Source organism: Erpetoichthys calabaricus, chromosome 4 (genome assembly GCF_900747795.2).
Source record: "Erpetoichthys calabaricus chromosome 4, fErpCal1.3, whole genome shotgun sequence".
Lineage (NCBI taxonomy): Eukaryota > Metazoa > Chordata > Cladistia > Polypteriformes > Polypteridae > Erpetoichthys > Erpetoichthys calabaricus.
In genome coordinates, this window is record NC_041397.2 from 45,559,495 (window position 1) to 45,571,949 (window position 12,455).

The window sequence follows — 12,455 nt, forward strand, 5'->3', positions numbered from 1 at the left end:
TTGGACATTTGATCGTTTGTGAATCAATACACTGAGCATTTTTGCACCATGAATTTTTGTTTGTGTCCTCATTGTCCTAGTCTATCTCAGTACCTGACTATTAATGTCCTGGGAAACAAGTGATGCCAAAGCTGCGGGCACCCAGGGCATCACAGTGACCTGGGATGAACTGCCATCATTTCAGAGTGGGATCCTTTCTTAACCTTTAATGCTAGGAACGACTCCCTTTAATCATCGACACATTGACTTCTGTCTCCGTTTAAACTGTCCTTGTTCAAGTGTCAAAGTAAATTATACGGATTCATTTTAACACTGACATCATTTTAAATAGAAGTAGTCATCTGCACACTTTGAACACAATGTTATAATGACTCAGTGAATAAGATGTTTAAAAAACACAATGAGCACTGGTTAATGTTATATAGCAATATATTAGCATTGTATTTCAAAAGAGAGGCAATGCAATGCAATACATAAAATTACAAGAATTAATTAAACAAAATACAGATCTTATTTTATTATATTTGTATCTACATCTTCTGAACTCACTAGACAAATTCAAACTGTTCTTGCAGTTTATGTTTAATGCATTCCTTAGCTGCAATAAATATATCTCCCATAGGAAAAAAAATTCACTTCCAACATTTGTATTTGTTTTTCTCTATCTATTTTACAAAGTAAAAAAGAAGACACATTGTTCATTTTTTTTCATTATATTTTTTAAAAATGTTATTTAACCTTGAAATTGGGAAATTCATTTTCTTAAAGTAAAGTCTAACATTGAATTACACATGCAGATGGATTTTTGTTTTTGTAATTTAAAAAAGGAAAAGACTTTCTTGTCTAATGATTACAAAGGAGACTGAAGTTCAGGGATCTAGCATAAAAGCTCCATTATTGGAAATAATAATCCATGCACCAGCCATTCTTTAGTGATCAGATTACAGAGCAAATGATTAGTTCTGCCTTTGGTTAACACCAAATAATCTACAAATACTGAATGCCTTCAGAGCAAGAATTTCAAATCAGCTCATGAAATATGTCTGTTCTAAATTCAAAATGGCTAAAGGCTTGAGAAAAATGGTCAGTTGATGCAAGGAAGACACAGTAATACAGTAGCAGGAGACAACTTTTCTTTTGGGATGTTGTCTTGGGAGAGTTAAGAGCCACAGAGTCGATCTAATTTCTGTCCAAGTAAAAATGCTAAGATTTCCTTATTCCCCTCAATACACATCCTGCTATTGAATTCCTTATTCTTGGCTTCTTTCTCCACAAACATCTTCCAGACATCTAAATTAAAACAAAGTTACATTAAGTTAGAAACAGTGAAACAAATTTTAAGTTACCATATGCAAAAGTGGGCCATACAGGCTCTGCCTCAGTCACTACTGGTCCTAGAGGTGGCCGTGACCGGCTCATAAATACTTCATGTTAATCACCCAGTTTCACCTCCAAAAACACAACTTTATTTCACTATTGCATTTCAGGGAAGATTAACGGGTTTTGGAATATCGTGACATACTTTACTTTCTTGCTACTCCATGTTACTTCTGGGATTGTGAGGGTAACTCTATACAGTAGAGTACAAATCCTCAACTATAATGTGACTTTAAAAAGGAGGAGATTTACTAGAAGGTTACATAAAGAGGGATGTTAAAAAATAAAAGTTAAACAGTGTGGCAGACGGTCGGGACGCCCCTTTGTCACTGGATCCGGGGGAACAGCCATTGGAGCCACGCTACGTACCTCGGAACCTTTGTTGGCAGCCCCCCTGGGTTGCATCGGGGCCACTTTTGAGGAACACCGGAGCTCATCCTGGTTGGGCTCTGTGGCCTCCGCCACGGGGAGCTGCAAAGAGCTGCATGGCTTAACAAGCCCATCTGGGCGGGAGCGCAGCCACACCCAGAAGTGCAGCCAGAAATAGGTCAACGAGCACCTGCAGCACTTCCGGGTGGGCTATAAGAGGAGCCTGCAGCCACTACTTAGGGAGCCAGAGTCGGGAGGGAGAAGACGGAGCTTGCGAGGGAGGACTGGAGGCAGCTGAAGAGAATTGCAAAGGACTGAGCTTTGTGGCTTGTGCACGGTATTGTGTGTAGCTGAGAAATTAAAATAAATAGTGCATGTTTTGGACATCGTGAGTCTCAGTGTCTGTCTGTGTCCAGGCTATCTTTCACGACAGCTGTGTAGCAAAACTACAAGTCAATAAACAAATGGTTTTATTGTTAATGTTTAATGTTTTATTGTCTATACTTTATGCTTTTTTGTGGCCTTGGAGAATGGATTAATTTTTATTTTCATTTTCATTTGCACATTAGTTAGAATAGACTCATTATTATTTTTTTTAATATCTTTTCAGACACACCATTTTGTTTTTTCTAAAAGACAGAGAGAAAGCCATAAGCCAGAGACCCACAAGAATTTTAAACCAGGAATCGGGTGTTTTATCAGAACAAGGGTGAAACAAGAATTGAATGAAAAAAATAGTTTAACCAGAAAAGCACTTAAGATATGATCACAAGTGTTTTAACAAGGTTTATCCAATCTCACATACAATGTAAAGGATGCGCCAATATTTGTTTGGTCATGTGACTGACGTCCTATATAGTGCTGTCCCGAAGAATTCTAGGACTCATCACCATAGCAGCCATCAATGTTGTTGCCAAAATATGGAGATGTCCACAAGAAGTACAAACATTACGGCCACTTTACTAGGTACACCTGTTCAACTGCTTGTTAACGCAAATGTCTGATCAGCCAATCACATGGCAGCAACTCAATGCAATTAGGCATGTAGACATTATCAAGGCGACCTGCTGCAGTTCGAACCCAGCATCAGAATGGGTAAGAATGTGTAAGAAAGGGGACTGATGGAACTTTGAATGTGGCATGGTTTTTGGTGCCAGATGGGCTGCTCTGAAGATTTCAGGAAAAGCTGATTTACTGGGATTTTCATGCTCAACCATCACTAGGGTTCAAAGAAAGGGAAAATATCCAGTGAGCACCAGTTATCTGGGTGAAAATTCCCTGTTGACACCAGAAGTCAAGGGAAAATGGCCACACTGGTTCGAGCCGATAGAACAGCAACAGTAAGTCAGATAATCACTCATTACAATGGAGGTATACAGAAGAGCATCTCTGAATGCACAACATGTCAAACCTTGAAGCAGATGGACTACAGCAGCAGGAGACCAAACCAGATGCCATGTCTATCAGCTAAGAACAGGCAACTGAGGCTACATTTCACAAAGGCTCTCTAAAATTGGATGATGGAAGATTGGAAAAATGTTGCCTGGTCTGATGAGTCTCAAATTCTGCTACAATATTCAAATTGTAGGGTCAGAATTTGGCATTAACAACATGAAAGCATGGATCCAACCTGTCTTGTATCAACAGTTCAGGCTGGTGGTGGTAGTATAATGGTGTGGGAGATATTTTCTTGGCACACTTAGGGTCATCTATTAAATGTCACAGCCTACCTGAGTATTGTTGCTGAACTTGTTCATCCTTTTTATGACAGCAGTGTACCCATCTTCTGATGGCTACTTCCAGAGGGATAGCACGTCATGTCACAAAGCTCAAATCATCTCAAACTGGTTTCTTAAACATGACAATGATTTCACTGTACTGTAGGATTTGGGGTATTGCAAAAACCTTTGTGGCAGTAGTTAGAATTCCTTTTGATTTTGTGGAGACTAAAGATTTAAGTTTATATAGTGGACAGTTCACTTTGGAGCTTAAGGCTTTTTACTTTTTTAGTATTTTTGAGTTTGGCCCTTCTGTTGTTTTTTTGGTCCATCCTCCTCTTGTTCTTGTGGTTTTTCTTCTTGGCAGAACACTATGCTATTAAGAGTAATAAATTAATCATTAACAAGAATGTGACTTTTGCAATTACTGTCATTTTTCATTGTTTTATATTGTGTGAAAATGCTTATGTTTTAAAACCTGTAGCATATTAACAGCAGTTTATATTGTATACCTATAGTGTATGCATGTTCAATTAACACCATTTTTAATGCACTTTCAAAACTTAGCCTGAGGGTTATGTCCAGTTGTAGCTTCATTAGTGAACTGTTTTCTTTATTCTTTCTCTATGTTACAGTTTTTTGGGAACTTCAATCCACTTTGCAACTCACAGGTGAGGCTGAAGCTACCAGCTGAAACTCAGATTTACGGTTAGGATGGCTGGTAATTCTAAATTGCTCTGGAGTTACTGTGCACCTCCACTAGAAATGAAGGATATTTGAAGTCCATGGTGTCTAACCTTTTTTTTTAGTAAAGCCAAGGCCAAAATGAATACCAGAAATCTTTGTCAGCTAAAAGAACACTGTAGCAATACCCTGCAGAGTTTGGAAATGTTTGGAACTTCGATAAATTCCAGAAAATGCCAAGTCAAAAGGAGAAGAAGGAGTTAAACTAGTTTTGAGTGGATTAAAATGGTGCAATGGCATTTTAATTGCCCCTGTTGGTTACTAAAGCATCTAAAATGTGATCTGAGCTGTGAAGCACCAGTGTTGACCATTGGGCCACAATCCCTCAATAGGTATAAAATCCTAAGCCTAACAGTGCAACGATTTTGTGCAATGATTTTATGTGATGTTTTTATGTCACTTTTTTGTCACGCTTTAAATCTGGCTTATTTTAAAACCTACTGTACATATATACTCTATGTTTGGCATCATTCTTTTCAGAATTTATCGAATTTTAATGTGATGTTGTTAGATTTTCAGGTTCTTATTCTGTTTTTAAATTATCATCTAAAAAATATCAAGAACTCACGTATTGTGAGACTAGACTTTATGCCAAGAGATTTAACTACCGTAAAATAAAAGACAAAGAGTAGGACAGCTGCTGTACAGGCTTTTAAATTTTCAAAGCGCTGCACGAGATGCAGATCACGCGGCACGGCAGCAGCAAGCCAGCAGCTGATTGAGCAAAGAGGAGATAAAAAAAAAATATTTGTTTCCCATTGTATCACCGTTTAAGAGGGGGTTTCAGAAGAGCAACCGCATTTCCTTGGAGTGCGTTCAGCCCCCCTCTTTACAATGTGAGCGGCAGAGATGTGAAGTGGCTGGCGCATAGCACAGGCTGGGGGGGTTGGCGAGCAAAGCGAGCAGGGGGCAAACCCCTAGTGTGTGTATATATATCATTGCAGTCACAGAGTCCTAATCTTTGGGCACAAGTTAGTCATGCAGCAATACCATTGTTTGAAATCTGTATGCAGTAAACAGTAATAAATCTTTCATTATTGTTCTTCTTTAAGGCTTATTTCGATTGTAGCTTCAGCACTTGGCTTATTGTGCATACAAATCAGCCATCAGGTGCTATGCTCCCAACTCACATGAATCAGTGTTATATCTCTGGTGCCAGTACATATAATGTTCTGATTATGGTCAGTTAATGTACCCCTCAAATGAAAATACTGCAAGTTTTTTTTTTTTCTTTTTAAACGTACTGTGTAACCTCGGTTCACGACCATAATTCGTTCCAAAACTCTGGTCGTAAACCGATTTGGTCGTGAACCAAAGTAATTTCCCCCATAGGATTGTATGTAAATACAATTAATCCGTTCCAGACCATACGAACTGTATGTATATATATATATTTTTTAAGTTTTTAAGCACAAATATAGTTAATTAAACCATAGAATGCACAGCGTAATGGTAAACTAAATGTAAAAACATTGATTAACACTGAGAAAACCTTGAACAACAGAGAAAACTAACACTGCAATAGTTCGCGCTATAGCGCTACCAACTGCTGGCTAAAAACACTTTTTTTAAATGAGTTTTAAGCACAGGGAAAAAAATGAACATTTGAAAAAATCCGTAATTTAATAAACCACCAAGAAAAGTAACATTGCAACAATGCACGCTATGAACCGATCTCTGTAAACAGAGGTGAAAACAAAATCAAGCCCAGTGCATTCTTTAACTGCCTTCCTACCTTATGTGTCCTCACAGGTGGCGCAGTGGTAGTGCTGCTGCTTTGCAATAAGGAGACTGTGGAAGATTGTGGGTTCGCTTCCCGGTTCCTCCCTGTGTGGATAGCGCTTTGAGTACTGAGAAAAGCGCTATATAAATGTAATGAATTATTATGTGTCCAGCTCTCTCTCTCGCGCTGCCTATGTGTGTGTGTTCTCTCACTCTTTTTTCTCTCTTGCTCGCTGCACAGGAAATGCACAGGTAGAGACTGAACATGTACAAACCGAAAAGGAAATTGGCTTGTTCGTATACCGAGTGTGTGGTCGTGAACCGAGGCAAAAGTTTGGCAAACTTTTTGGTCGTAAACCAAATTATACGTGTACCGAAACGTTCGTGAACTGAGGTTCCACTGTACGCAGGGTGGAAGGCTGGAGTATTGGTCTGGTCATGAAATCATGCATGCATGAAGCAGATCGGCAACAATCTTACAGTAAGCATGTGTAAAATTTCTGCACATGGCTGCAATAGCTCGGTGATGTCTTGCTGGCCTCACAAAGCATCATGGGGGAATAAATGGTCATCTAAGCAGGATGCAAGGTGAATGTCCAGGTAACTATTAGGCGAACAAGGACAACGGTGAATGCAGCATATTAGCCACAAAAAAACTCTTTAGTGAATTTTGCTGATCATTATTCTCAACTGAAAGTGAGGCCTCACCTCCACAAATCTATCCTCAGGCTCCTTTGGAAATGAAAATATTAGTCTTATCACAAACTCAAGAAGCAGGTAGAAGGCTTTAATTTCAAATAAAAGACCAAACCTCTGGCTCATAATAACAAAATAAAATTTCTTTACATTTAAAGAATTTATTAAGCAAATGTAAAACTATACTAAAGCACTTTTCTGTTGCAAGCACATACAGTACAGCTCAAGCTCACTATAAAAGGGATGCAGAGTCAGAGATAAGCGTCAGCCTTTCTGAGGATATTGGAGGTGTGATGTTGTACACTTTTACAGCAAACCCTTTCTTTCTGACTGTGCCTTTTGGCCATACAGTACTGCATTGTGACTTGTTAAAACACTTTGTTGTTCTGTTATGTTTGTCTTTTGCAGTTATGTGTTGTTTTATTTTTTCTGTAGAAGAATGATAATTGCAGGTCATGCCTATACACACATGGAGAGAGGAGTAAAGCAACCCCTTATGGGTCTTCTGTAACCAGCTCTTTTCTTTAACTGTCGACAGGGATTCTCAATGCTTTTTTCAGAATGTGCCGTCACATTCCCTTGTTTCTCTGTTGCTACCTTAAAGCTAATATAGTACCAGCATTATTTTTTCCACTACTTGTTAGCTTAGACATCTCTGAAAATTAACTTCTTTTTCTTTGCACGGTGGAAATCTAGAATTAATTTTAATATACAGTATAAAGCCTGTTGTGAAGGTCTTTACTGCAAAGGCATAATATAAAATAGTAAACTAGTTGGTTACAAAATGTTTAGAAATATTCAAAGTAAAACATTTGATAGCAAGAACTGAGACACTTGTCAGTTGGATATAAATGTGGCTTTATTCCAAACCAGTTCTAAAAACAAGAACATGTCATGGCATTATTTTGACGGCTAGTGTTATAAAATGATTCCTTTGTTTCTTAGTTCATTATTATGCAATTTAGACATACTCAACAGAGGCTACTTGACTTTCAAAGAATGTTCATTTGTGCTTGAATATGCTCTGATAAGAGTATGGCGAGACAAGAAAACTTGGCATGCATAACGGAGTATGAAGAGACTGGAAAACTTGGCATGCTTGCACTATGTCATACAATCAAGTCAGTAGTATGAAACATTGTACTATGAATCCCTCCATCTTCTTGACCTACTTTATCCCACAAATGATTTCATGGAACCAAAGCACATGTGATATTAGTGAACACAAAGCAGAAACAAACCTTGTATGGGAAGTCAGTCCATTATATGTGGGGTATGGAGATCCTAAACTTAAGCTGAGCAGATTCCAATAAACCATTGTTTGTTAAAAACAAGGTGAGGCACTTTTTACTAACAACATTGCAAGTGTGTTTTGTGTGTGTGGAAGGTTACATGCATGAGAGCAGTATGAGTTTAAGCACTGACATTTGGGGAGGGTGTATTATGCAGTTGTTATGTGTTCCTGTTGTATGGTTGTGTGTGTTTTTGTGTGTTTATCGTTCTTCCTAAATATCACTGAGGCTTGAAGGAGCTTGTGTTGTGGTATACTGTATCTTAGAAATATTCTTTGTCAATAAGAAGGTAAAAGCTAATGCAATGTTACTGTAAAAAATCTTTAAAATATCAACTCTATTAATTATCCAGTCATGACTATCAAAAAAAATCACATAGTTATTAGAATGAATTTGGTATGTACTTGTACAAGTAAAAACATTCTACACAAATGTCCCATAGGATTAGCTACATAAATGCTAACAGTTTATTTTTTAAAGTGTTCTTAGTGTTTCTGATTGACCCTTATGTAATTCTGAAAAATATATTATAGCAGCATTGGATGAGAAATATGGGCAAAGAAGTTATTGTGAGGTTTGAAGACTGCAAAGAAACAGCCCACAGTACATGTGATATGTGATTGTCAAAGTACCGGCACAGACTATGCCAAATAATAAAAGCATAAATAACAGTATATATCAGCCCATTTGAACATTTACATTTTGAATGAAGACTTCCCCTCATCACCTGGTTGGTGCTAAAAATTCTGAGGTTAGTATGAGTTATTGGAAAGGTCACCTAGGTTGATAGGGAAATATTATGCAAATGAAATGTACATATTTACCCCTTGGAAGTGTTCACATTTTATTACTGCACAACATTGAATAAAAGTGGATTTAATTTGTCTTTTGTGACACTGATCAACAGAAAAAGTCTTTTAAAGTGAAAACAGATTTCTGCAAAGTGGTGCAACTTAATAACAGAAATAATACACAACATAATTGATCGCAAAAGGACTGAAGTCAGTATTTAATAGATGTACCTTGACAGCCTTGACAACTTTGAGTTTGTCTACACAGGTCTCTGTCTTTTACCTGATTTATAAAGAATAATTTCTCAACCGAGACCCTCCACCTGCGTCCTTGACCCAATACCAACAACATTTTTCAAAGAAGTATCGGGCATGCTAATTGATAATATTCTTGACATAGTAAATTCGTCATTAGATACTGGGGTCTTCCCAGACATGTTTTAAGACTGCTGTAGTTAAACCCCTACTCAAGAAAAATAATCTTGATCCCTCTGCTTTTGAAAATTTTAGACCCATTTCTAACCTGCCTTTCTTAAGTAAAATTCTAGAGAAGGCAGTCATTATGCAGTTAAATGACCACCTCAATAAATATGCTATTCTTGATAAGTTTCAGTTGGGTTTCAGAACAAATCACAGTACAGAAACTGCACTCGTTAAAGTAGTTAATGACTTGCGGGTAAATGCAGACAGAGGCCATTTATCTGTTCTCATCTTCCTAGATCTGAGTGCCGCATTAGACACCATTGATCACAACATTCTTAGAAATCGCCTTAGTCAATGGGTGGACCTCTCTGGCAGTGTCTTAAATTTGTTTGAATCCTACCTGGCAGGGAGAAAAATTTTCGTTAGTTGTGGTAAATACAACTCAAAGCCACATGATATTCTATATGGTGTTCCACAAGGCTCTATCCTGGGTCCACTGCTCTTCTCGATCTACATGCTTCCATTAGGTCAGATTATCTCGGGGCACAACGTGAGCTACCACAGCTATGCTGATGACACGCAGCTGTAGTTATCAATAGCACCTGATGACCCTGATTCTCTTGATTCACTAACACAATGTCTTACTTGTATTTCTGAATGGATGAATAGTAATTTTCTCAAGCTAAATAAAGAGAAAACTGAAATTTTAGTGATTGGCAATAATGGATACAATTAGGTTATTAGAAATAAACTCGATGCATTAGGATTAAAAGTCAAGACGGAGGTAAAAAACTTAGGGGTAACTATTGACTGTAACTTGAATTTTAAATCACATATTAATCTGATCACTAGGACAGCATTTTTTCACTGAAGAAACATAGCAAAAGTTATATCTTTTACATTATTGAAAGATGCTGAGAAATTAGTTCACACTTTTGTTTTCAGTCGACTAGATTACTGTAACGCACTCCTCTCAGGACTACCCAAAAAAGACGTAAATCGTTTGCAACTAGTGCAGAATGCAGCTGCTAGAATCCTAACTAGGAAAAGAAAATCCAAGCACATTTCTCCAGTTTTGATGTCATTCAGAATTGACTTTAAATACTGCTTATGGTTTATAAAGCCTTAAATAATCTCACCCCATCTTATTTATCGAGATGTCTGACACCCTATATTCCAAATCGTAACCTTAGATCCTCAATTGAGTGTCTGCTTAGAATTCCAAGAGCAAAACTTAAAAGAAGTGGTGAGGCGGCCTTCTGCTGTTATGCACCTAAAATCTGGAATAGCCTGCGAATAGCAATTTGCCAGGCTAATATAGTAGAGCACTTTAAAAACTGCTGAAAACACATTACTTTAACATGGCCTTCTCATAACTTCACTTTAATTTAATACTGATACTCTGTATATTCAATTCATTATAATAATTATTCATGGTGGCTCTAAAATCCGTACTAACCCCTACTCTCTCTTCTGTTTCTTTTCCCGTTTCTGCGCCACCACCACCTAATCAAAGCATCATGATGTTCCTACATTAATGGATTAAAAGCCAGAAGTCTGCATGACCATCATCATCAAGTCCATCCATGAGAACCCTAAATATAAAGAGGACTGATCATTTATGTTAGGTAGAATGCCCAGAGGGGGCTGGGTGGTCTCATGGTCTGGAACCCCTGCAGATTTTATTTTTTTTTCTCTCCAGCCGTCTGGAGTTATTTTTTGTTTTTTCTGTCCTCCCTGGCCATCGGACCTTACTCTTATTCTATGTTAATTAATGTTGCTTTATTTTAATTCTTACTTTGTCTTTTATTTTTCTTTTCTTCATCATGTAAAGCACTTTGAGCTACATTATTTGTATGAAAATGTGCTATATAAATAAATGTTGTTGTTGTTGTTGTTGTCTATCAGCTTTGAATATCTGGACACTGCCATGTTTCCCTATTCTTCTCTATAAAACTGCTGAAGCTCTGTCAGGTTGCACGGGGATAGCGAGTGAACACCCTACTTCCAAATCCAGCCACAAGTTGAGGCTGGCTTAAGATCAGGACTCTGACTCGGCCTTTCCAGGGCATTAACATTGTTGTTTTTAGGCCATTCCTGTGTAGTTTAGGCTTCAAGCCTGGGGTTGTTGTCTTGATGGAAAACAAAGTTTCTTCTAAGACACAGGTTTCTTGCTGGTTGCATCAGGTTTTCCTCCAGATTGTCCCTGTATTTTGATACCTTGACAAGCCTTCCAGGGTCTACTGCAAAGAAGCAACCCCATACCATAATGCTGCCACCACCGTGCTCCACAGTACTTATGGTCTGATTTTGATAATCTGTAATTATTTGGCTTATGCCAAAGATGGTTTTTATTCTGATAAACTCAATTTTGATCTAATCAGTTCAAGAAACTTTCTTCCAGCTGAATTCAGAGTTTCCCATCTCCAGCCAAGTTGTCATGTTCTTTTTTTTAACAGTGGCTTTCTCTGTTACTCTCCCATAAAGCTGTGACTGCTGAAGCACCTCGGTGACAGTTGTCTACACAATCTCTCCAATCATTTCCATTTATAGCTTGTAACTAGTTCAGAGGTATCATAGGTCTCTTGGTGGTCTGCCTCGCTAGTCTTCTTCTCACATGATCACTTTGTGGACGGCCAGCTCCATGCAGATTTACAGCTGTGCTATCCATTTCTTAATGATTGGTTTAACTGGACTCCAAAGGATATTCGGTGACTTGGATATTTTCTTGTGTCCATCCCCTGAAGTGTGCTTTTCAATCACCCTTTTATGGAGTTGCTTGGAATGTTCTGGTGTCTTCATTGTGTAGATTAGACCACCATACTGACTCACCACAAGTTTGACCTTCCAGTTGCAGGTGCATTTAAATCAATGGAAACCCCTGCACTACAGAGTGGTGATCTCCATTGAACTAATTTTGTGTCATCTAAAGCCAGTTAGCCGTACCAGTGATGATTCCAGTGGGTCGTATTAAAGGGGGTGAACACTTATATGATCGGTTACTTTGTGTTTTATGTTTGTGATTAATTCAGTCCTCCATTTTGCTGAGATCTATTTATACTTTAATAGTAAAGAATCTGTTTAAGAAGATCAATGTGAAAAAAGCCAAATAAATTCTACTGTGATTCAATGTTATATAACAATACAATGTAAAATCTTTCAAGGGGTGAGTACTTTTTATAGGCACTTTAGGAGCTGGACCAGAGGGAAGGAGGATGTTTGGTTTAAAACAAGGAATCATGCGTAGCTGGTATCAAATGAGGAATTAGTTAAACTAAAAAAGCTACACAAAGAACTAATGAAAGGGAAATAATAATACAGGA

General features: G+C 37.9%; 1 protein-coding gene across 1 annotated transcript in view; it reads right to left on the reverse strand.

The window, feature by feature from the left end:
* Window positions 1-411: 411 nt before the first annotated feature.
* chrdl2 (chordin-like 2) overlaps window positions 412-12,455 on the reverse strand; it is a 69,646-nt gene continuing 57,602 nt past the window's right edge. Inside the window, exon 11 of the mRNA XM_051926573.1 lies at window positions 412-1,290. Coding sequence (XP_051782533.1) covers window positions 1,160-1,290 — 131 coding nt within the window. The 3' untranslated portion in view covers window positions 412-1,159. The remainder of the gene's footprint in view (window positions 1,291-12,455) is intronic.